At 29.2% G+C, this 27,504-nt stretch overlaps 1 protein-coding gene across 3 annotated transcripts; it reads right to left on the bottom strand.

Moving 5' to 3' along the window:
- Positions 1–1,640: 1,640 nt before the first annotated feature.
- Positions 1,641–26,927, bottom strand: LOC101240520 (uncharacterized). Of its 3 annotated transcripts, none has more exons than XM_065812456.1 (5): positions 26,647–26,927; positions 18,925–19,020; positions 14,042–14,092; positions 13,803–13,862; positions 1,641–7,055 (listed from the first exon to the last, which is right to left on the bottom strand). In XM_065812456.1, exons 2-5 carry the CDS (start codon positions 19,000–19,002, stop codon positions 2,358–2,360), a joined length of 4,887 nt encoding a protein of 1,628 aa, XP_065668528.1. In that variant the 5' UTR covers positions 19,003–19,020; positions 26,647–26,927; the 3' UTR covers positions 1,641–2,357. The 3 variants fall into 3 exon arrangements, with proteins under 3 accessions (XP_065668528.1, XP_065668527.1, XP_065668526.1); XM_065812455.1 differs by having other exon boundaries at positions 26,426–26,692; XM_065812454.1 differs by lacking the exon at positions 26,647–26,927 and adding an exon at positions 24,942–25,119.
- Positions 26,928–27,504: the final 577 nt, after the last annotated feature.

Here is a 27,504-nt window from a genome sequence, read left to right on the forward strand (position 1 = left end):
AATTTATTTTTTTAAATAAAAAAAATTATAACACTTTATTAAAATAAGTTTTCATCAAAAGGATACATTTTATACAATATATCAGTTTCATTTTCTCCCTAGTGTACCACCTTAACAAACTTATGACATTCCGTACCCATTCTTCCGTTTGTACTCAATACTAAAGGTCATACAGCCACGTTCTATTTGAAACGCACTCGTTTTCTAAACTTCCATTTTTTATTTGGATGCGTTGATAGCTTATGACGTTTTGAAACAATATCATTGGATAATTTTTTTAAAAAGTGGAATGTGATTGGTTAACTATGATAATTACGCGATATTTTAAACTTCGTTCACTCCAGCTATATTATTAACTCACTCAAGCTATATTATAACTTTTTGATTTAGTTTAGTAAAGACATTTGTTCAAAAAGGGAATTTGTATGCTCTATTTAATTTTTAAAACTAATCACTTCTATAATATGCTTTTGCTTACCATTACGGTATTCTAGTTTGTTTTTATAGGTACTAGTCTATGTTTCATTATCGTGAATAGTGGTTTTTTTAATAACTGACGTGACTGATATATTTACATACCTAAATATGTTTATTCGAATTTGATTGCCTTCAATAAAACACCCAGAAATATATTAACCTTATATCGCGACTTATTTATCTATTGTCAATAAACAAATATGGAAAAGAGGATTGAGCTTGCTATTTTTTATTTTTCAAAGGAAAGAGGAAATAGAGAAAACTTTGTTACACTTGTGTTATAGTTTGTTAAGCCTTTTAAAAAAAATTCTCTAACTTTTGATTTATTTCTACACACAACTCTTTTATAGTTTTTCCGGAGTTGCTATTGTCTGCTAACATTATAGATGAACTACTTTTAATACCGTCGGATATGTTTGCAAAGATTAAAAAAGTGAAAGCCTGAGTATTGATCCTTGAAACACACCACACAAAGGAGAAGAGGGTTTGTTAGCTCAATATCATACAGATTGCATGCGTGTGCATCAGTACAGCGAAACTTAGACTAGCATAACAGATCTTTAAAAAATAATCCTAAAAAAAAAGAAGGAAGACACATAGAAAACCTTTTTATTGAAAATTTGTTCATAATTTAGTAATGAATAACTCTTATTAACATAAACAATACTAGCTTTGATCTGGAGACTTATGAGGCCAGATTTCTTTAAGCGAATGCGAAATATCCTCTTAGAGTTGTCTGAACAAGTTTTACTGTGATAGGGTGCACCATCCTGCATGAAACAAAATTGTCACTACACTTAAAGTTGTCACGTATCCGGGACACGGGGTTTAAGAACTTGATCTAAATAATTTTTTGCACTCATTCTGAACAAGTAGGATTCTTAACAACTACAATCTGAACAAGTAGGATTGTAAGATGTTCTGTTGTTTGAGATTTGCTGCCGCATGGAGGATGTAATAAAAGGATGTAATAAAAGGATGAATGGGAACGTTTTACAGAACAAACAAAAAACAATTTCATTTCTAGTTCTTATTAATGACTGATATATTGATATTTTCTAATTTCTAAGGCCGGTTTAATAATGATTTTTTTAGTACTGTACGGTAATTTCAAAGATGCCAATCCTTAACTGTATAGCGCGCGCACACACACACAAAAAAACTACTAGCAAAATGTATATTTATTATGCTAAAGAAGTTAGGAGCTGTTACAAAAATGTAAAAATACAAATGATTTAACTAAAAAAATATATATCTATATATTCAAAGGTATATTGAAAAACTTGAAAAGATATTAAAAACACTTTATAAACATCCAATTCAACGCAAAATAAAAACAGATAACGATTTAACTATTGCAAAAGAACATTTTAAACTTAATAACGATATCTCCAAACAAACCTTCTGGTTTGAAAAAGCAAACTAAAATTAAGAAAAATTGCATTATTGATGTCATCAGAATAAGGACCAGTAACTTGTATATTTAATAATTGGTGTAACACTTGTTTCTAATGCAATTAGATTAAGATTCTTAGAAATTTAAGATTCCAGAAGCGTGGGAAATGATTTTATCAGTTTTTTATAAAATCGGTTGGATATGTTGATGCTAATAAAGATTAATACTTTGAATCGCATATTATCAATTCCTTAACTTCTGAAAAATAGGACTGAAATGAAACATCAATAGGTAATTTTTGTTTTAATTGGGTTTCTGAAGATTGAAATAATCAATAACTCTAGGTTTCAAATAAGTTGATTCCTGAGCAAAAGATGCTATATTTAGTAAAAAAAAATTTTCTTAGTGAGATTGAGAAAAGGTCAGGAGAACATGTATTATCAATTTAAAGTGAATTAGGCTGTAACAGACTATCAAAATATTTTTAATGATTTTCTAAATTTGATTCTTCTTTCACTGGTAATGTTTCTGATTTATCTTCAAAAATTTCAGATTGAGAACTGCTACTTGTAGTAGCTGGTGTAACAGTTTGTTCATCATTTTCATGAGTTTCAGAGGATGATGATTGGAATGAAACATCATCAGCCAATTTGGATTCTGAAATAGTTTCATGTGCAGGAGATATTACGCTTGATGTAGGTAACACTTCTAGCTCATGAGAATGAGATAAAGTAGAAGGAGAACAGTTAATATTGGTCTCAAGTGAACTTGATTCTACCAAATTATCTACATTTTTTTCACGATTTACTACATCTGATACTTCTTTCACTGATAATTTTTCTGATTTATCTTCAACAATTTCAGATTGAGAACTGTTATTTGTAGTAGCTGGTATAATAGTTTGTTCATTGTTTTCATGAGTTTCATTGGATGATGATTGGAGTGAAATATCATTAAACAATTTTGGTTCTGAAGTAGTTGTTTCATGAGCAAGAGATATTACGTTTGATGTAGGCAACACATCTGGCTCGTGAGATTGAGATAAAGTAGAAGCAGAACAGGTAATATCGGTTTCAAGTAAACTTGGCCGTACCAAATTATCCAAAAAATTCTCATTGTTTTCTGTATTTGTTTCCTCTTTTACTGGTAATGATTTATCTTCAACAATTTCAGATTGAGAACTGTTATTTGTAGAAGCTGGTGTAACAGTTTGTTCATTATTTTCATGAGTTTCAGAGGATAAAGTTTGGAGTGAAACATCATCAGGTAATTTTAGTTCTGAAGCAGTTGTTTCATGTGCAAGAGATATTATGCTTGATGTAGGTAACACATCTGGCTCGTGAGATTGAGATAAAGTAGAAGCAGAACAGGTAATATCGGTTTCAAGTAAACTTGGCTGTACCAAATTATCCACAAATTTTTCGTCGTTTTCTGTGTTTGTTTCCTCTTTTACTGATAATGATTTATCTTCAACAAATTCAGATTGAGAGCTGTTATTTGTAGCAGCTGGTGTAACAGTTTGTTCATTATTTTCATGAGTTTCAGAGGATAAAGATTGGAGTGAAACATTATTGGACAATTTTGGTTTTGAAGTAGTTAGTTCATGTGCAAAAGATATTACGCTTGATGTAGGTAACACTTCTAGCTCATGAGAATGAGATAAAGTAGAAGGAGAACAGGTTATTTCAGTTTCAAGCGATCCTGGTTCTACCAAATTTTCAACATTTTTTTCATGATTTACTACATTTGATTCCTCTTTCACTGATGTTTCTGACTTATCTTCACCAATTTCAGATTGAGAACTGTTATTTGTAGCAGCTGGTGTAACAGTTAGTACATTATTTTTATGAGTTTCAGAGGATAAAGATTGGAGTGAAACATCATTAGACAATTTTGGCTCTAAAATAGTTGGTTCATGTGAAAGAGATACGCTTAATGGAGGCAACACATCTGGCTCGTGAGATTGAGATAAAGAAGAAGCAGAACAGGTAATATCAGTTTCAAGTAAACTTGGCTGTACCAAATTATCCACAAATTTTTCATCGTTTTCTGTATTTGTTTCCTCTTTTACTGGTAATGATTTTTCTTCAACAGTTTCAATTTGAGAACTGTTATTTGTAGCAGCTGGTGTAACAGTTAGTACATTATTTTTATGAGTTTCAGAGGATAAAGATTGGAGTGAAACATCATTAGACAATTTTGGCTCTGAAATAGTTGTTTCATGTGAAAGAGATATTACGCTTAATGTAGGCAACACTTCTTGCTCGCGAGAATGAGATAAAGTAGAAGGAGAACAGGTAATTTCAGTTTCAAGTGAACTTGGCTTTACCAAATTACCCACAAATTTTTCATCATTTTCTAAAATTGTTTCCTCTTTTACTGGTAATAATTTATCTTCAACAATTTCAGATTGAGAACTGTTATTTGTAGCAGCTGGTGTAACAGTTTCTTCATTATTTTCATGAGTTTCAGAGGATAAAGATTGGAGTGAAACATTATTAGACAATTTTGGCTCTGAAATAGTTGGTTCATGTGAAAGAGATAATACGCTTAATGGAGGCAACACATCTGGCTCGTGAGATTGAGATAAAGTAGAAGCAGAACAGGTAATATCAGTTTCAAGTAAACTTGGCTGTACCAAACTATCCACAAATTTTTCATCGTTTTCTGTATTTGTTTCCTCTTTTACTGGTAATGATTTATCTTCAACAGTTTCAATTTGAGAACTGTTATTTGTAGCAGCTGGTGTAACAGTTAGTACATTATTTTTATGAGTTTCAGAGGATAAAGATTGGAGTGAAACATCATTAGATAATTTTGGCTCTGAAAGAGATATTACGCTTAATGTAGGCAACACTTCTTGCTCACGAGAATGAGATAAAGTAGAAGGAGAACAGGTAATTTCAGTTTCAAGTGAACTTGGCTTTACCAAATTACCCACAAATTTTTCATCATTTTCTAAAATTGTTTCCTCTTTTACTGGTAATAATTTATCTTCAACAATTTCAGATTGAGAACTGTTATTTGTAGCAGCTGGTGTAACAGTTTCTTCATTATTTTCATGAGTTTCAGAGGATAAAGATTGGAGTGAAACATTATTAGACAATTTTGGCTCTGAAATAGTTGGTTCATGTGAAAGAGATAATACGCTTAATGGAGGCAACACATCTGGCTCGTGAGATTGAGATAAAGTAGAAGCAGAACAGGTAATATCAGTTTCAAGTAAACTTGGCTGTACCAAACTATCCACAAATTTTTCATCGTTTTCTGTATTTGTTTCCTCTTTTACTGGTAATGATTTATCTTCAACAGTTTCAATTTGAGAACTGTTATTTGTAGCAGCTGGTGTAACAGTTAGTACATTATTTTTATGAGTTTCAGAGGATAAAGATTGGAGTGAAACATCATTAGATAATTTTGGCTCTGAAAGAGATATTACGCTTAATGTAGGCAACACTTCTTGCTCACGAGAATGAGATAAAGTAGAAGGAGAACAGGTAATTTCAGTTTCAAGTGAACTTGGCTTTACCAAATTACCCACAAATTTTTCATCATTTTCTATATTTGTTTCCTCTTTTACTGGTAATGATTTATCTTCAACAAATTCAGATTGAGAACTGTTATTTGTAGCAACTGGTGTAACAGTTTGTTCATTATTTTCATGAGTTTCAGAGGATAAAGATTGGAGTGAAACATCATCAGGTAATTTTAGTTCTGAAGTAGTTGTTTCATGTGCAAGAGATATTACGCTTGTAGGCAACACTTCTGGCTTGTGAGATTGAGATAAAGTAGAAGCAGAACAGGTAATATCAGTTTCAAGTAAACTTGGTTGTACCAAACTATCCACAAATTTTTCATCGTTTTCTGTATTTGTTTCCTCTTTTACTGGTAATGATTTATCTTCAACAGTTTCAATTTGAGAACTGTTATTTGTAGCAGCTGGTGTAACAGTTAGTACATTATTTTTATGAGTTTCAGAGGATAAAGATTGGAGTGAAACATCATTAGATAATTTTGGCTCTGAAATAGGTGTTTCATGTGAAAGAGATATTACGCTTAATGTAGGCAACACTTCTTGCTCACGAGAATGAGATAAAGTAGAAAGAGAACAGGTAATTTCAGTTTCAAGTGAACTTGGCTTTACCAAATTACCCACAAATTTTTCATCATTTTCTATATTTGTTTCCTCTTTTACTGGTAATGATTTATCTTCAACAAATTCAGATTGAGAACTGTTATTTGTAGCAACTGGTGTAACAGTTTGTTCATTATTTTCATGAGTTTCAGAGAATAAAGATTGGAGTGAAACATCATCAGGTAATTTTAGTTCTGAAGTAGTTGTTTCATGTGCAAGAGATATTACGCTTGTAGGCAACACTTCTGGCTTGTGAGATTGAGATAAAGTAGAAGGAGAACAGGTAATATCGGTTTCAAGTGAACTTGGCTTTACCAAATTATCCACAAATTTTTCATTATTTTCTATATTTGTTTCCTCTTTTACTGGTAATGATTTATCTTCAACAATTTCAGATTGAGAACTGTTATTTGAAGTAGCTGGTGTAACAGTTTGTTCATTATTTTCATGAGTTTTAGAGATCGAGGGTTGGAGTGAAACACCATTAGACAATTTTGGTTCTGAAGTAGTTTTTTTATGTACTTCTTCTGAAGGAAAGGTAGTAAATAATGTGCAGTTATCATTTGTTCCATGTCTTGTCTGCAATAAGCTATCTGAAATTACTTCATGACTTTCTAAATTTGATTCCTCTACAACATTACATTGACTTTCCAAATTTGATTCCTCTACAAAACTACATGTTTCTGAATTCATCAGATCTAAATCCACTGCAAGTTTATTTTCATCTATATATGGGGAAACCAATAAAGAAAAATTAGAATTTATTTCTTTATTTTCAGCAGTGGTTGGGTCAATTGGAACTGTTTCATATAAGTTTGCTGACTTTTTTCTGAACAAGTTAGGAAGATGAACTTCAACATCTACAACTTGAGAATGTCGATTCTCCTTAAAATCGTTTATATTTTGATGAAAATTTACATTTTCATAATGAACTGTGTGACTCTCAGCATGTTGCAATTCAGAAACAACACTAGCATTTTTTATATCTTCCCCATCCAACATATAGTCTGGTGATAAGTACATTCCATCATAGTCTGGTGGAGCAAACTAAAACATTTTTACAGCAAAATATTATCAAGATATTTTAATGAAATATTTTATTATAAAACAGTGTCTCAAAATAACACCTCAAATACTTTAATAACAATGTAATAAACAAAGTTCGTAGGAAGTCATTTGCAATAAGAAGTTAAGTTATAATATCAAATTATTTTTATTTTATTAATTGGCATCACAATATAATTGCTTGTAAACAATTAAAAACTTCATGTAAAACTACAGACAAACTTTACAAATATATTTGCCAAGACAAATAAATAATATTAATTTTGATGTAATAATAATTTAATACCAAATATGTTTGCTTAGAACCTGTAATAACAACCTTTTTTCGTTTCAGAATATATTTATAGTTTTAAAAAAGTTACTTTTATGAAAGCTAAACTTCAAAAAAAAAAGATTAAGTTGTTGAGTTGCAAAATACTACAGTAAACATTTAAAGCAACATTTAGTTAATAGTGAACAATAAGAAGCAAGATTTAGTAAACAGTCAACAACATAATGCAACATTTAGTAAACTAAATGTTTCTTCATAACTTTTTTTTTTTTTTAAACATCTTCGCTTCCAACAAGGCTGCAAGCAGCCACTAATTAAAGTTGGAAGTTACTGAAAGAGAAAAGATGAAGATTGTAGAGCAAGATAACGATTGACGGACGACTTAAAAGATTGCAAATTAGATGAATCAGGAAAGCAAGATGAAGGAAGCGAATTCCAAAGAGCTGATGTTCAAAGAAAAAAACTAGACGAATAAGCATTTTTAAAGCACTTAGGAACAGTCACAGAATAAGGATGACACTTAATTGAATGACGAGTAACACGAAAATGAATTTTAGTAGATGGCACAAGAGACGCTAGCTCTTTAGAGCAGTGCCCATTATAGTATTTGTAGAAAAGAGAAAGAGAAGCAACATTACGACGATGTGATAATGGTTGGAGGTTGGCTGCAAGAGCAGGTCCAACTATGTTTACAACGCGTTTTTGCACCTTGTCTAAAAGAGAAAGGGCATCATTAGAAGATCTGCCCCAGATATGGCAACAGTATTCCATACAAGGCCGGATTTGAGATTTATAGAGATAGAGAATAGAATCCGAAGTAAGAAAGTGATGAGCTCGATAAAGAAATGCAACCTTAGCAGATGCTAATTTTGCAACTGATTTGATATATGGTTTCCAAGAAAGATCGGAAGTAAGAGTTAATCCTAGAAGATGAAGAGTAGATGACTCATCGAGTACATCGCCATTCATAAATATAGGAAGATCTAAATTATTGCGATAACGATTGGCTGAAAAAAATTGAGTTTTATCTGAATTAAAGTTCACCAGCCACTGTGAGCCCCATGCTGTAGCAGAAGTGAGATCCTTTTCAAGCTCAAATGCCCCCTCCAAGCAATCAGAGGGTGTTGGTTTGTTATCACGACAAGAATAAATGGTAGTATCATCTGCAAACAATGCCAACTTAGATGTGAGAATATCTGGAAGATCGTTAATGTAAATTAAAAAGAGTATAGGGCCAAGGATAGAACCTTGAGGAACCCCTGAAGTTACAGAATAAGAAGAAAAGTGTTGTCCATCGAGGACAACATTTATGCTACAATTGGAAAGGAAGGATTCAATGATCTTAAAGATGTTGCCGGATACACCATAAGAAGAAAGTTTATGGAGAAGACCAGCATGCCAAACTTTATCAAAAGCTGTTGAAATGTCAAGAGTGATCGCCTTAACCTCTCCACCTTTATCTAATGCACAATAAATATTATTACTGTTAGCAAATCAGCTGTAGAACAAGAAGATCGAAATCCATATTGATGGTTAGAAAGTAAGTTATTAGATTCAAGATGAGAAATTAAGTGTTTGTTAAATAAAAATTCAAAAACCTTGCTAATGATAGGAAAAAGACTTATGGGACGGTAGTTAGACGAATCAGATCGCTCTCCAGAATTTTTGAAAATAGGAATAACAGATGCCGCTTTCCAGCAGGCTGGAAAACAAGACTCTGATAAGCACTTGTTGAATAGTTTTGAGAGTATAGATGACAGCTCCGGAGAACACTTCTGCAAGACAATAACAAGTATGTTGTCCGGGCCACAAGTTATAGAAGAGTCTAGGCAGGAAATCACTTTAGATACAGATGCTGGAGTGATATGAATGTCAAGCAATGGATCAGCCTGTTTGTTGGCAATATCAGGTAGAACGCAACTAGTGGAATCAAGAGATGATATTGATGAAAAGTTTTTAGCAAACAATTTGGCTTTGTCTTTAGTTGAGGTGACAAAGTCTGAACCATACAAGAGAGGTGGAATTATAGATTTGACTTTATTATTGATATTATTAAAGATTCTACATAAGTCACGAGAGCCTAATTTTTGAGAGGAGATACGAGATTTCATGACCTGAGAATAGCGAGTTTTGGCGTTAAACAAAACCTTTTTACAATTGTTTCTTGCAGTAATAAACAGACGTCTGTTTTCTGGAGAATTGTTTTGCTGATAAATATGGAAGTAATGGTTTCGATTGGCAATCGCAGCAGCACAGTGTAAGGAAAACCATGGAGGAGAGTGAGGCTGCCTGCAGAGTCAATGACACTAGAGCCAAGCCATTCAGAGTGGTGAGCATTAAAGTCACCGACAACAACTATATTAGCTGATGGATAAAGAGAGAGGGCTTGGTCAATATGATCAGAAATAATGTCAAAAAGAGTGCAGTCTTGAGATGAAGGAGAGCGATATAGAACAAAGAGAAAGGGAATAGAGTGAAGTGGTGCTAAACGAAAGCACATGAAAGAATAGTCTGTGGATTGAAACCTAGTTTCACAACAAATGGGGGAATTCTTACGAATGTAAATGCCCAGGCCAAGCATGTGACTATTGGAGTCTTTACGAATTAGAGGCAAATAACCATCAACACTAAGATCACAAGATAAGACAGCCGAACTCAAATTAGTCTCACAAAGAGCAAGTAGGTCTGGTAAACTTTGCAAGAGATAAGACTTAACAGAAGAAAAGTTACTTCAAAGACCACAAATATTAGTGAATGATAGGTTTAGAGAACTTGGTGATGATGATGGCTTTTTGTATTTTATAGTTTTTGGTACTTTATTCATTTTTAAATTAGATTGAAGAACTTGACTCAAAGCATAGATATTACTCAGAACACCGTTTAATAGCCCAAGCAATTGCCTCATTACTACTAATAAACCCTAAGCCGTAACAAAGGGCTCCAAATGTGGCCTCTGCAATGCACACATAAAGTACAAACAGGGACACCATCCATGCGCAATATGGCACTGTTAATACTTTGATATTTTTCAGCTGTTGATGGAATTAGCCTCTCTGAGAGCTACCACAGAGTTCGGGAAACCTGACTACCAGCCGGCCTCAGAACCATAAAACTGAGTTTTAGAGCTGTACCCTCATTAGGAGATAATAGAATGAGTTGCCTAGTCATAAAAACAGAGACACAAGCAAAACCCACGCATTGTGTAAAGAAGATCCAGCATTCAACATCCTAAACTGGAAACAATGTATTAAAAATACATCTGCGCCAGCCTAATAGATGAAAATAACTAATTTGGTTACTTGAAAAAAAAAGAATTTTTTTTTTATAAGTACCAAAGAAACACAAAAAAGAATTTTTGGTCTGGGTTTTTTTGGTAGAAACATTTATACAGGCTTAGACAGGAATGACGTGCGCTCGCACGCTGTAACTGACCACGCTTGTAATTTTTTTCTTTAAAATTCGACCATGGTGGTATTGATGTCTTAACAGTTTAAATGAAATAAAAAAAATTGTTACGTTATGAATAACTTTTAAATGTTGATCTTTTAATGGGAAGGCTTTAAATAAAATTAAAAATTTATTATAGTGATTGTTGAAAATAACGCATTTTGGGTAACTCAACAAATAATGTTACATATAAATTTTTTTATGCTGGCTTATGATAAAACTATGATAAATTAAACATTTGAAACTATTTTTCCATGTTTTTCTAAAAATCTTTTGAAAGATAATTTTTTAAGTTACTTTAATTATGAATAAACTAAATTAAATCTTCCGTTGCAATGCAATCATTTAATTGCTTTATTTTTTTTTGTTTCAATTTTTACAACAAATTGTTTAAAATCTTTTTTTTTTAACTTGACTAATTAATCAGAGCATGAAATGATTAAAATTATTATTTTAAATAGACTACAGTATTTTTTTGTAACATTTTTTTTGTGCAACTTTTTGGAAAAAATAAATGTTTATACTTTAAACGAAACAAAAAGTAACTTTTGCTTCAAGTTTAATTTTTCGAGTTTTATTTTAGTTCTTATATATTTCTATTCATAAGGAATTGTTTTCTTTTTTCATTATTATTTTTTTTAATTCCTAGTTTAAGTTTAGCTAGCATTTCTTTTTTCAGTGCATTTCTAGAATGTTTAAAAATCATCTAAACGCCGTGGTCAAATTGTCAAAAAATAAAATCATTTGAGTCAACAATAGTGCTTGATCGCACACTATTCCTGTCCAAGCCTGTTTATATTTTAGGATACCATAAAATTTATTATTTAAATTTTTTTTGTCTTTTCATAATTCACAGACCTGATCATCTAACGGAAATATGTCGTAGTTAATAAAATATCATACAGACACTATAATATTATAAAATTGCCTTAACTACACTAAGTATATTCTTTAAATGATTAGCAAATAATTTTTTATTCACTTTATTTAAGGGGTAAAAGATTCTATCTGTTGACCAGCCTCGCACCCCTTCTTTAATAAATCCAAATATGACTTATGTAAAAAAAATTATAAAACACAAAAAACCATCATCATCACCAAGTTTTCTTGTGTATTATAGTATATTGATGGTCTTCGATATAAGATTTTTTTTTGATAAGTCTTATCTCTTGCAAAGTTCACCAGACCTTCTTGTTCTTTATGAGACTAATTTGAGTTCAGCTGTCTTATCTTGTGATAATGGTTATCTTCCTTTAATTCGTAAAGACTCCAATAGTCATATGCTAGGCCTTAGTTCTGTGGATTCAAACCTAGTTTCCTGAAAAAAGAATGACATTTGTCGGAAAACTAGGTTTTTATCCACAGACTATTCTTTTATGTGCATTTGTTTAGCGTCATTTATCTTGCTCACTCTATTACCTTTCTCTTTGTTCCATATCGCTCTCCTTTATCTCAAGACTGCACTCTTTTCAAAATTATTTTGGATCAATTTGACCAAGCCCTTGCTCTTTATTCTTCAGCCAATATCGTTGTTGTTGGTAACTTTAATGTTCATCACACTGAATGACTCGGCTCTAGAGTCAATGACTCTGCAGGCATTAAGCCCCACAACTTTTGCCTTTCTTAATCTCTAACATAAATAGTCAACTTTCCAACTCACTATCCAGACAATCCGAAAAAATTAATATCTCTACTCAACTAATGTCTTATTTCTGATTCTAATCAGTGCTCAGTTTCTCCACATTCACCCTTAGGTGCTTCTGATCATGGTTTGATCTCTCTAAAACTATTATCTCATTCCTCTTCACCATCAGAATCCCCTTATCATCGTACCTCTTACAACTATTTTAAAGCTGACTGGGACTCTTTTCCTTTGACCCTTGGGCAGAAATCTTTCATTTTTCTGCTGAAAAATATGCTTCTTATATACTTCTTGGATTTAGGCTAGCATGGAACCTTTAATTCCCTCTTGACAATTCCAAGTCAAGCCTTACTATTCTCCATGGTTTTCCTTTTATCATGCTGCTGCAATTTCCAATCGTAACCATTACTTTCATATCTATCAGCAAAACAATTTTCCAGAAAAAAGATGTCTGCTTACTATTGATAGAAACCATTGTAAAAAGGTTTTGTCAAATGCCAAATCCAGCTATACTCAGGTCACAAAATCTCATATTTTATCTCAAAAGAAAGGGCCTCAGAGACTTCTGGAGAATTTTTAACAGCATCAATAATAAGGGCAAATCTGTTATTCGTCCTCTACTGCATGGTTCAGATTTTGTTACCTCACCTAAAAACAAAGCTGAATCATTTGCTAGGAACTTTTCATCAATCTCATTTCTCGATTCCACTAATCACATCCAACCTGATATAGCTGACAAACAGGTTGATCCATTGCATGACATTCATATCAATCCAGCTTCTGTATCTAAAGTGATTTTTTTTTAAAATATAATTAAAGAATTTCTAGATTTACAAGTTATTAGACAAATTTTTATCTTAAATAAAACTTGGTATATATTAATTATAACATCATTAAAGCATTTATAACTCTTGAATTAGGCATTGTTCAGTTACTTAATAAATTATAAAAATATTTTTTAACACGAAATATTGTTTTAGCAATAAACCATCAGTTTATTGCTAAAACAATATTTTGATCCTAAAATTTATCAATTAATTTTTCTATGATGTCCTAAACATTTGACCTTTGTCTGAAATCTATCATTACTTTTTTAAGCAATAATATCAATGCTGATAAAAACAAGATCTTTTATTAACACAATGTAGTGCTACTAAGTTTACTCTAAGTTAAATGTCAATATAAAACAAAGCGTTTATATATTTATGAAGCTTCTAATCAGCCGTATTATAATAAAATCTAGCATTAGACATTTATAGAAAATTCTTTTTTTTTTCTTGGAGCCATTATGTCACTGGGTGGCTATTTATGTATTAGCATAAATAATGATTACTAAAATGAATACATGATTCATATAAATGTAACTTACAACATAGTCATCAGGATTCTCTTTAATAACTTCAGAAGTATCAGAAAGGGAATAGGTCTCCTGTAAATCAAAATTTTTTTCTGTAAATTTCCAATAAACATTTAAATCCACTATAAAAATAAATGAACTTCAATAAAAAAATTTTAGACTACCAATAATAACAATACTACTACTACTACTAATAATAATAATAATAACAATAATAATAATAATAATAATAATAAAAATCATTTCAATACCTCTGTAACAGAACTTCTGCCATCATCGTATCTTGTGTTTGGCTGATACTCCTATATAAATAAAAATGCAATCAGGTATCATTAGTTTACAGAGACTTTTTAGTTAAAAAAAAACACAAGATTTTTTACTTTAAATGTGTTTAAACTGTTTTTAAATTAATGAAATTTAAAAGTTCTTTTAACCTAATGTTATTGTTTTTATTTCTTCAACCTAAAGTGATTGTTTTTATTTCTTCAATACAAAGTTATTGATTTTATTTCCTTTAATCTAATGTTATTGATTTTATTTCCTTTAATCTAATGTTATTGATTTTATTTCCTTTAATCTAAAGTTATTGATTTATTTCTTCAATCTAATGTTATTGTTTTTATTTTTCTATCAATATATATTTCTTTTATTTAAAGTTATTACTTTTATTTCTTTAATCCAATGTTATTGTTTTTATTTCTTTAATCCTAAGTTATTGTTTTTATTTCTTCAATCTGAAGTTATTACTTTTATTTCTTCAATCTAAATTGTCATTTTTATTTCTTCATTCTAATCAGACATTGCATGAGTGTGTTTATCTAATTCTTTTTTAGTTACTACTAAAAAATATTATTTTATTTTTCCTGGTTTTAATTTGTTGTACTTTCCTTTTTTTAGTTTAGTTTTTTAGTATTACAAAAAAGATGTTTCAACACATTCTAGTATCAATCAAGACAACAGACAATGTTCAAAACTTACCTTACAAAATACAATGTACAAAACTACCAATATGACAAATGACACTTTTAGTTGATTTTGCTAAAGGGTCATTCCATGCCAAATGGACTAAAATTTTAGGATTTCAACATGGACCCCTCAGATTTTGATGAAACTTGATGGATTTGTTAATATCAATGAGAAAAGCAATTCCTGAAAATTTCAGCATAAAATCTTTTGTGGTTCATGAGATATGGTCATTTGAAATTTCTGATTTTTCCAAAAATAAAAATTTCAGTAGCAAAAACATGATTTGTTCATACTTTGAAGCTCTATATTTTAAAAACAAAATTTCAGAGAACCGTCTAGTTTTTTTTATTGTACACAACTTTAGATTTACTTTAATAAAAGTTTAACATTGAATTCTTGAATGTCACATTTTTTCCATAATGGCTACCTAAAAAAACAAAAAAATTGTTTGCAAGTATAAAAAGTTGGTTTTGATGAGTCAATATACAAAACCTGCTGTTTAAGAAGTGAAAAGAAATATTTTTTAGATTTATTTATTTAAATTTAGATTACAACTTATACCAAGTTGTAAGAGTTATTTGACTTGTCAACATAGTGCACAAGTTGATTATGAAATAAATACTATCATTATGTAATAAACAATCAATATAAACAATGAATCTTTTAAATGATTTTCGCTAAAAAACCATGTTTAAATCAAATAATTCAAATTTATAATAATTTTGTGAAGCGGTTATTTAATTATGTTACTTATGCTATTGTACGATGAAATAACTCAATTTTTTCTTGAGCTGAAATGATAAATGAATGAAATTGATAAATGAAATCATTTATATAATAATAGTATTTATTTAATAACAGTATTTATTTCATAATCAACTTGTGCACTATGTTGACAAGTCAAATAACTCTTATAACTTGGTATAAGTTGTAATCTAAATTTGAAAATGATAATCAAACAAGTCAAATTAATGAGGAAGGGTGGAATCGTAAATGTATTGAAAAAATATTATAAAATTTATAGTCATGATATTAAATATCAGGTAAATTAGACTAAAAGTATTACATTTCAGTTTTACTTAATAGGCTATTAATAAGTTTTATATGCAAACATTAAAAACTAAATTTCAGTTTTTATATGTGTATGTTTAGTGGTGTGTTTGGGCATAAAGGCACTTCATACATCAGACATAAAACCAGACGCACCATGTAAGGAGAAGTATTCAATTACAATTTTTTTCTAAGTTCTGGGGGAAAATGTGAATGTTAAAAAGTAAATGGATGGGGGAGGGGGCAGGAAAGAGCTAGGGCTATTTAAAAATTGAGTTTAATTCAGGCTTAACTAAAGACTTATTTCTAGTACTGATTATGAAATACTTTTAAATTCATACATACTTTGTATTACAATATATAATACAAACTAAAGTACAACAATAACATTATTTTTATTGTTTTTAATGCATTTTGTGCAATTTTCATTGTTCTGATTTTGTAACTTCCCCATGAGTACCCACTATTTTTTTTTCTAAAATCACTGTAATAAAGTCTACTAAACTAGAAGAAAAAAAAATCTTATTAAAACCAGTGTTGATCCTACATTACTGGTGGTTTGAAGTGGAGGCACATTTTCCTAAGTTTTAGCCACAGCCATTTTTAGAGGTCTATAATTTTTTACTGAATTGTATCTTATCAGTAAATTTCTAAAAATTTAGAAGCATACCATATATAGAAACTAAAAAAATATTTCTTTTCACTTCTTAAACAGCAGGTTTTGTATATTGACTCATCAAAACCAACTTTTTATACTTGCAAACAATTTTTTTGTTTTTTTAGGTAGCCATTATGGAAAAAATGTGACATTCAAGAATTCAATGTTAAACTTTTATTAAAGTAAATCTAAAGTTGTGTACAATAAAAAAAACTAGACGGTTCTCTGAAATTTTGTTTTTAAAATATAGAGCTTCAAAGTATGAACAAATCATGTTTTTGCTACTGAAATTTTTATTTTTGGAAAAATCAGAAATTTCAAATGACCATATCTCATGAACCACAAAAGATTTTATGCTGAAATTTTCAGGAATTGCTTTTCTCATTGATATTAACAAATCCATCAAGTTTCATCAAAATCTGAGGGGTCCATGTTGGACCTTGGTCCAGTTGGCATGGAATGACCCTAAAGCTTTGAGGGTTAAATCAACTTTTCAACTTTCTGATTTTTCTTATTAAAGGTGTAAATCTTTGTTTAGTATAAAATCTTCTATACTGATAACTTTAAATTCTTACAATAAATTAAATGTTCAATAATTTTTACAATAATATGGAATTGGTTTTGATTCTTTTTTTGATTTAATTATTAAGTGTTGATTTAATTATTAAGTGTTGAAATAAAATTCATATTATTATTATTTTATTATTTATCTTATATATAAGGTTCTAAATTTAGAACCCTAAATATAAGACCAAAATACTGAAAAAACATCGCTAAAAGTTTTAAAGGTTAATAGCACATAGCAAAAATGTTTTGGAAATAATTTTCAACTCCTAAATTATTATCCAGGAAACATTTTTAATTTTTTAAAGATTTTCAGTAATTTTTGGAATATTTGCCACTCATGATTTTTTGTAAAAAGAGGCAATACAAATTTGAGTTTTCAAAGCATATAATAACATTAAAAAGTTTCGAATGATAAAAAAAATATATATATATAATATATATATATATATATATATAATAAATATATATATATATATAATAAATATAATATATATATATATATAATAAATATATATATATAAATTAATAAATTTATTAAAAAAAATTGGTTTAAAATTATTACTTATGTTGAGTTAAAATTACTGTAAAGTGGTTAATAAAATGTTACAAATATTTTTAAAACAATTTATTGCCCAAACTTTTATTTTATGTAAGTTTCTAAAAAGAGTGTTTTGATTATTTATACTTTACATTATACATAAAAAGAAATCTGAAAACAAAATTTTTTTCTAAGCTTGAAAATTAAAGGGATTACAAAATACAAAAGAAAAACTACTTTATTTGGAAAGAAATAAAAGATCAACTAATGCATACTATTCTTATCACACTTTAAGAAAAGTTTAACTAACAATAAACATTTAACCAAAATTTTAAATTACTAACTTTTTACAATATTTATTAAGCAACAAAACGCTTAAAAACTTTGTTATCATTTATTTCAAAAAAATATGACACAATACTCTTAATGCTGACTGTGATTATCCTTATTGTTTAAATATTGTTAAGTGCTAAGTGGGTAACAAGCAAAAGTTAGGTCAAGCAAATATAATGTGAAAAACATAACTGTTGCAAAAGTACTAATTAACCAAATGATTTTTTTTTTAAATATAATTAAAGAATTTCTAGATTTACAAGTTATTAGACAAATTTTTATCTTAAATAAAACTTGGTATATATTAATTATAACATCATTAAAGCATTTATAACTCTTGGATTAGGCATTGTTCAGTTACTTAACATTATAAAAATATTTTTTAACACTAAATATTGTTTTAGCAATAAATCATCAGTTTATTGCTAAAACAATATTTTGATCTTAAAATTTATCAATTAATTTTTCTATGATGTCCTAAACATTTGACCTTTGTCTGAAATCTATAATTACTTTTTTAAGCAATAATATCAATGCTGATAAAAACAAGATAAACCATCAAATGATTTAAAACATTTGAATTAAATATTTTATTAGGTTAGATTTAAAAAAAAAAAAATTTGAATAGAAAAATAATTCAAGCAAGAAAAATTTATCAGCAAACAAAGAAAACTGACTATACTGTATTTTTTATAAAAATTTATTAGAGGTCAACTAAATAGATTAAAAAAACTATCAAAAGTAGAAAATAATTAAAACTATTTTAACTACAAGAAAAGTTATCTAATATCATGAAATTACTATAAACTAAATATTTAAACTAATAACCACAGTTAAGTGATTCAATTTGATACATTAATTTGGTTCATTAATTTGATACATTAATTTAGTACTTTTTAAAAATATACATTTTTATCTGTATGAAATAAAAACCTATTTAGAGTAAAATTAAAGTTTTATTTTGCATTTATCTTATTATAAATGAAGAAACAATAAATGCTAAAGTGTTTAATGGAGCTTACATAATTGCTTCGATATGAATTCGTATGAATATGATCGTCTCTTGTTAAATCTTTGATCACAGAGTACTTTCCTCCCATCTTAGTATAAAATTGCTTCTGAAATTATAAATAATAAAAATAAAATTACTAAATTATATTGTTTGTTGAGACAACCTGTCTAATGTCATATTGAAATACAAGCCTGCTGCTAGGGGCTTTAATACATATATTTAGTATTTCATTTGTGAAGATGAAATACTTCATTTTGACAAATGCCACTAAAACATTTTTAAAATTACTAGTTAAAACTTTCCTAAAAACCGCAAACTACACTCTAATACAAGTCTTAAACAGAAACACTGTAAAAGTAAACTACCCTTGTACTGATAATATGAAGAAAATTATATAAACTACAAAAAAAATTTTTTTTCTACAAATTAAAAATAAGGAAGTAAAAATTCATTTGTCAAAGCAAGGCAGAATGCCCCATGAATGGAAAGTGTAGGTCCATAAATGTTATTTATAAATGCACTATTGCATCTAAAGACCAGTCCACCAAATATTATATTGAATTAGTGAAGGGTGAGCAGAAAACCAGATATAACAACCACAAGTCACCTATTTTCAAATGGTCTATTTTTAAATCTGTACCCCTCTACTCAAATATTTCCAAAAAATGTAAAAGATGCACTATACTTTAAAATAAACTTCTAAATAAATGAACCTTTAAATAAACAAACAGAAATTATATCTATGTGCATCGTGAAAATAATTTTTTTTTCACAATGCACATAGATATAAGCATGCTACAAACTCAATCACTAAAAATTAATTATTTTATTTAAGCTAATTAAAAAACTATTAACATACATATCTCATTTAATATATTTCACAATTCTATTATTATCTTTATATTTTTATACCTATATGTTTTAACTAATACCTATATATTTTTATGTCTGTCTATATATATTTTTGTCTTACACACACACACACACACACACACACACACACACACACACACACACACACACACACACACACACACACACACACACACACACACACACACACACATTCATCTTTTAGGCTTCATCTATTAGGCTGGCACAGATGTATTTTTAATACATTGTTTCCAGTTTAGGATGTTGAATGCTGGATCTTCTTGACTCAATGCATGGGTTTTGCTTGTGTCTCTGTTTTTATGACTAGGCAACTCATTCTATTATCTCATAATGAGGGTACAGCTCTAAAACTCAGTTTTATGGTTCTGAGGCTGGCTGGTAGTCAGATTTCCCAAACTCTGTGGTAGCTCTCAGAGAGGCTGATTCCATCAACAGCTGAAAAATATCAAAGTATTGACAGTGCCATGTTGCGCATAAATGGTGTCCCTGTTTCTACTTTTGGTGTGCATTGCTGAGGCCACATTTGGAGCCCTTTGTTACGGCTTAGGGTTTATTAATAGCAATGTGGCAATTGCTTGGGCTATTAAACAGTGTTCTGAGTACTATCTATGCTTTGAGTCAAGTTCTTCAATCTAATTTAAAAAAGAATAAAGTACCAAAAACTATAAAACACAAAAAACCATCATCATCACCAAGTTCTTTAAACCGATCATTCACTAGTATTCGTGGCCTTCGAAGTAACTTTTCTTCTGTTGAGTCTTATCTCTTGCAAAGACCTACTTGCCTTTTGTGAGACTAATTTGAATTCAGCTGTCTCATCTTGCAATCTTAGTGTTGATGGTTATCTTCCTTTAATTCGTAAAGATTCCAATAGTCACATGCTTGGCCTGGGCATTTACATTCATAAGAATTCACCCATTTGTTGCAAAACTAGGCTTGAATCCACAGACTATTCTTTCATGTGCTTTCATTTACACCACTTCACTCTATCGCCTTTCTCTTTGTTCTATATCGCTCTCATTCATCTCAAGACTGCACTCTTTTTGATGTTATTTCTGATATTGATTAAGCCCTCTCTCTTTATCCATCAGCCTATATTGTTGTTGTCGGTGACTTTAATGCTCATCACACAGAATGGCTTGGGTCTAGTGTCAGTGATTCTGCAGGCATTAAAGCCCACAACTTTTGCCTTTCTCAATCCCTAACTCAAATAGTCAACTTTCCAACTCGCTTTCCTGACAACCCGAATCATCTACCTTCTCTACTCAACTTATCTCTTGTTTCTGATCCTAGTCAGTGCTCAGTTTCTCCACATTTACGCTTAGGTGCTTCTGATCACAGTTAGATCTCTCTAAAACTAATATCTCATTCTTCTTCATCACCTGATTCCCCCTTTTCGTACCTCTTACAACTACCTTAAAGCTGACTGGGATTCTTTCCGTGACTTTCGTGATGGCCCTTGGGTAGAAATCTTTCGTCTTCTTGTCAAAAAATGTGCTTCTTACATAACTTAGTGGATTCAGGCTGGCATGGAATCTTTTGTTTCCTCTCGACGACTCCAGGTCAAGTCTCACTCTCCTCCATGGTTTTCCTCACATTGTGCTGCTGGGATTGCCAATCAAAACAGTTACTTCCATATCTATCAGCAAAACAATTCTCCAGAAAACAGACGTCTGTTTATTACTGCTAGAAACAATTGTAAAAAGGTTTTGTCTAACGCCAAAGCCCGCTATTCTTAGTTCATCAAATCTCGCATCTCATCTCAAAAATTAGGCTCTTGTGACTTCTGTAGAATCTTTAAGAGTAATAATAATAAGAGCAAATCTTTAACTCCACCTCTCTTGTATGGTTCAGACTTTGTCACCTCACCCAAAAACAAAGCTGAATTGTTTGCTAAAAACTTTTCATCAATATCATCTCTTGATTTCACTAGTTGCATTCTACCTGATATAGCCAACAAACAGGCTGATCCATTGCTTGACATTCGTATCACTCCAGCTTCTGCATCTAAAGTGATTTCCTGTTTAGACTCTTCTATAGCTTGTGGCCTGGACAACATACCTGTTACAGTCTTGCAGAAGTGTTCTCCGGAGCTTTCATCTATACTCTCAAAACTATTCAACAAGTGCTTATCAGAGTCCTGTTTTCCAGCCTGCTGGAAAGCGGCATCTGTTATCCCTATTTTCAAAAATTCTGGAGAGCAATCTGATTCGTCCCATTAGTCTTCTTCCTATCATAAGCAAGGTTTTTGAATCTTTAATTACCAAACACTTAATTACTCATCTTGAATCTAATAACTTACTTTCTGATCATCTTGACATTTCTAAAGCTTTTGATAAAGTTTGGCATGTTGCTATAAGCTTTCTTCTTACCGTGTATCTAGTAACATCTTTAAGATTATTGAATCCTTCCTTTCCAATTGTAGTATAAAACTTGTCCTTGACGGACAGCACTCTTCTTCTTATTCTGTAACTTCAGGAGCTTATGTGGATATCCTTAAGCACCATGCTGTATCTTCCGGAATGAGACTAATAGGTCATAATTTTATTCTGCAGCAGGACAATGACCCAAAACATTGTTCCCAAGTGGCAAAAAATTATTTAAATGAAATGGCAGAGGAAGGAGTACTGGAATTAATGACCTGGCCTCCCCAGAGTCCAGATTTAAATATAATTGAGCATATTTGGGATTACCTGGACAGAAAGAAGGTCGAACATGCTCCCCGAAATGCTGAAGAACGTTTTGAAGTAATTTAAAGAGAATGGCACAACATACCCCAGGATTTTATAACTAAATTGTATGATCTATTCCCCGGCGAATATCAGCTGTGATTAAGGCAAAAGGAGGACATAGTAGATATTAGGAGTTTTTTATGAAGTTTGACATTAAAAAGTTTGTAATTGTTCCATATTTTGTGTGAATTACATGTGTTTTAATAAGTTTATAATTTAGAACTACAAACTTAAATATAAGAGAAGAATATATATATATATATATATATATATATATATATATATATATATATATATATATATATATATATATATATATATATAGGCCTCAATTTAATGGTCGGACATCGGACATTATCCATCTAAAACCTCAGATTGCCTGATCAATTTACAAAGAAATTGGATATTTTGACCAACGGGAATTAAATTCTACAAAACAAAGCTTGGACAGGAATGCCGTGTGATCAAATGCTAGTGTTGACCACGCAAATAATTTTTTTTAGTTACAACTTGACCACGACTGTTTAGATGTTTTTATGATTTAAACATTTCGGAAATGTGCTGAAAAAAGAGACATTAAGCTAATTTTAAACTAGGAAAAAAAATGAAAAAACTAAAAGAATAAGCAAAACAATTCCTTACAAAAAAGAAAATAAATTAGCTTTAAAATTTAATTAAAAAGTTAAAATTACTTTTTGGTACATTTTAATGGCTTTTGAAAAAAAAAATTTTTAAATTTACTTTTTAAAACATTTAATTAAAGTTACGCAAAATTTTTTTACAAATTACTTCTATTGATTGTTTAATAAATGAACAAATTTTATTTAAACTAGTGAAAAGTGAAATTAAATTTATTAAAAAGTGAAAAAAAAATAATTATTTTTTAGCTGTATAAAAATTTCTTACAAAAAATTGCAAAAAAAAATAACGTAGTCTTTTAAAATCATAATTTTTAATCATTTCATGCTTTAATTAGTAAGTAAAGTTTAAAAAAAAAAAACTTTTAAACAATTCATTGTAAAAATAGAAACAAAAAAAAGCTATTAAATCGCAGGAAGACTTAATTTAACTTATTCACAATTTAAAGTAAATTAAAAAAATAATCTTTTAAAAGATTTTTAGAAAGACATTGAAAAATAGTTTCAAATGTTTAAGATTATCATAAAAAATACATTTACACATAATGATTTTATTTTAAACAATCATTATTATTAATTTTTGATTTTATTTAAAGCCTTCGCATTAAATAAAAACTTTAAAGAAGAATAACAATTAAAAGTTATTACATCAAAACAGCTATTGTCAATATGTAAATAAAAATAACAATAAGTGCCATCAGTTACAGAGTGAAAAGTCTATCTAAAAAAACATACAATATTAAATTGAAACTATTTTATTAAAAAAAAAATCTGCAATCAAGTATTCTAAATAATAAGGAAAGAAACTACAATTTCACTAGACTAGCGTTAAATAAACTGACTAACATGACAAAGTTTTCAATTGCATAACTCGGCTCCGTAAAACAGTAAAAAATATATTTTAAAAATTTGATCAGACACTGTCTGATCTAAACAAGTTTTGATCAAACATTTAAAAAAATTAAATTGAGCCTGTATTGAGTGTGTATTTGTATATATGTATATTAAAATTTACAATTATATCATACCCAAAATCTGAAGAACTTCTAAATAAACGAATGGAAATTATATCTAAGTGCCGCTATGAAAACAAATTTTTATTAAAAAACTACAAAGCTTGCTACAAACCCAAATAATCTTTAACAATTAATTATTTTAGCTAACAATAAAACTATTAACATACCCTTAAAACATACCCGTAAAACATTTAAGAGAAACCCAATTAAAATACGCCACAAATATAAATTTTTTTATGCTACATTATGTCTTTTTCTGTTAAAGTGTAACCAATTGAGACGCAACATAACTAAATCTGTTTGAGACATAACTAAAATTCAGATTTTTTTAACGCTATGTTACGTCTCAATTGGTTACCTTTTAAATAAAAACAAAAGACATAATGTAATGTAAAAAAATTTCTATTTTAATTATATTTCAATTCTTAAATGTTTTACGTTACATTGAGTCTCGGTTGGTTATACTTTTAAAGGCAATACCTTAGATTGCTTAAGTACCATAAGTTATTTTAACTTTTGAATGTACTTTTTTAAATTTTTTCATTACGTTACTTTTAAAGCTTTAAAAGTTGTATTTACCTTTAAGAAGACTTTTTAAAACCCATGGGTAAATCTATATTTGAGACGTATTTTAACTGTCTCATATCTAGAATTTGTTACATTACTTTTTTTTTTGTCAATAATACAAGCGTAAAACTTCATAAGTTTTTATAAATCCAAAAGCAAGAATGTATATAAAATGCCAACCTTTCTTATGCTATAATATAATATATCATATGCATTAATTAGATTTAGCCAATTCTGCGTATAGTTTGCACTTTCTAACATCCAGTGCAATATTGGTCAATATCAGTATTTCTGACTTGACTTCTCTATTTCACTAAGCCATGGCTTTTTACTTACATATCTCTCTATATCTCTCTCTGTGAAAAAACAAAAACCATTTAATTAAAAAGATTATAGGTTAAAATGTTACTAGACCATAGGTTAAAATGTTACATCTTATTAGGTCAAAATGTTACATGTTGTTACATAATATTTTACGTCTCGGTTACTTAAAAATAACAGACACTTTGCATGTAGTGTTTCGTATTATGTTTTGTCATGTAACATAACAATTCATAACACTTTTTACAGTGTTAAGAATTGTTATGTTACAATGCTACATATATATGTATATATATATATATATATATATATATATATATATATATATATATATATATATATATATATATGTATGTGTTTATATGTATATATGTGTATGTGTTTGTATGCAGTGCCGTAACTAGGCAGGTGCAACAGGTGCACTTGCACAGGGCCCGTAGATTAGGCGGCCGTGAAATGGAACTTTAAACTGACGAAAATATCTTTCAATAATATCTATTGAATATAACATTGTTAAAGATATTAATTATGACGACGTTATAAATGAATTTGCGCAAATGAAAGCGAGAAAAGTGCAATTTTAATAAAGAAATTATTAAAAATAATAAATTAAAATATATTTTTAATTTACAATTTTTCCAAAAAAAAGTTAGGTTTAGGGGTCCGAAAAATGAAACTTTGCACAGGGCACTAGAAAAGCTAGTTACGGCGCTGTTTGTATGTATATGTGCATATGATTATATGCATTTATATATATGTGTGTTCAATGTATATATGTATTTATAAATAAAAACTTTTTAAACAATCTTTATTTTTAATACTAAACCGTTAAGTTGTCTAAATATTTCATAACTATTAACAGTAACTAACTAATAACAAACCAAATTTTAACAAACATTAACAATTTCTGCCCCTAAACAATCTAAAACACATATTAGCATTTAGATTATTCCTGGTACTGTGGGTAACAGTCATTAATATATATAAAATATATTATATATTAACAATATATACATATTAACAATATATATATATATATATATATATATATATATATATATATATATATATATATATATATATATATATATATATATATATATATATATATATATATATATATATATATATATATATATATATATATATTGCTGTTGTGTAAACTCTAGTTAATTGCTTGACAATGGCCCCCAAAATAGTAATCATAATTAAAACTATAAACAAAATTATTCATTGAACTTTTAACGTAATACTCATATGAAACATTAACTTGATATCCATATGGAACATTAACTTGATATTCATTCAAAGACATAAATAATAGAAACAGAAGAATCACATACTTTTAACTTTTTTTATTGTAAAACGTAACAATAGAATCAAGCAAGATTGCGCTCTATAGAGAATTCTCTATATGTTTCTTAAAATATATTTTGATAATTAAATTTCGTGACTTCTAGAAGAAACGTTTTTTATTTAAAGAAAATCTTTCACGGAAGTCACGAAATTTAATTGTCAAAATGTATTTTTTAATAAATACAAAATTAAAAATATTAGTAATTACTAAATCCGAGATCGTATAAATTTCGCGATTCAAAATTACGGACAATAACACTTTCAAATAAATAACACTTTCAAATGAATGTAATTCGGCAAAAGCGCATCCTGACTTCAATTAAAGTCTGAAGGTGACGAAGATAAATTAATCATCAAGTGTCAAAAAGCTAAAATTGTAAACAAATTTTTTATCTGTTATGGAAATATTGTTTTAGATTAGATTTAAGAGGTGATACAATTTTTATTTGATAACTCCATTATGTTATAGATTGTTTAACTTTGAAAAAATTTGTATTAACGTAAACTCGGGTTTCTCTAATGTCTCGATCTCGTTTTCATTTTTATTGTACACGTGTTTTATCAAAAAATACAATGCTTTGTCTAGACACGTGATTTACGCGGTTCCTTATATCTCTTTTTTGAAAACAATATTTCAAAAATGTTTTCCTCATCTTCGAAAAAGCACGCATTTTCTTGGAGAAATCGCGTGCTTTTTAAAAGACGATGAAAGTAGCAGCAGCGGCGTCGAGATTTTTAAAGTGAGAAGATTGATTGCAAGGGTCAATAGCTAAGGAGTTTTATGTTGGTTTGAAATCAGATTGATGAAAGTGAAATTTTCTTCTTCTTTGATATGGAGAGTACGGGAGGAATGGAGTACAAACAGTGAAATAAATTATATATATGTATACATACAAGTATTTATATATAGGGTAGATTAAGATAGTATGAGCACCTTGGTAATATGAGCATACTTAATGATTTCTTAGATGTAAGCAGTGAAGTTAGGGTTGCTTTGTATTTTTTTAATCGACTTTATGTAGTGATCAGTACAATAAGCGTAAATTTATAAGCAGTAATTAGCGCC

This window comes from Hydra vulgaris, chromosome 12, assembly GCF_038396675.1.
Source record: "Hydra vulgaris chromosome 12, alternate assembly HydraT2T_AEP".
Taxonomy (NCBI): Eukaryota; Metazoa; Cnidaria; class Hydrozoa; order Anthoathecata; family Hydridae; genus Hydra; species Hydra vulgaris.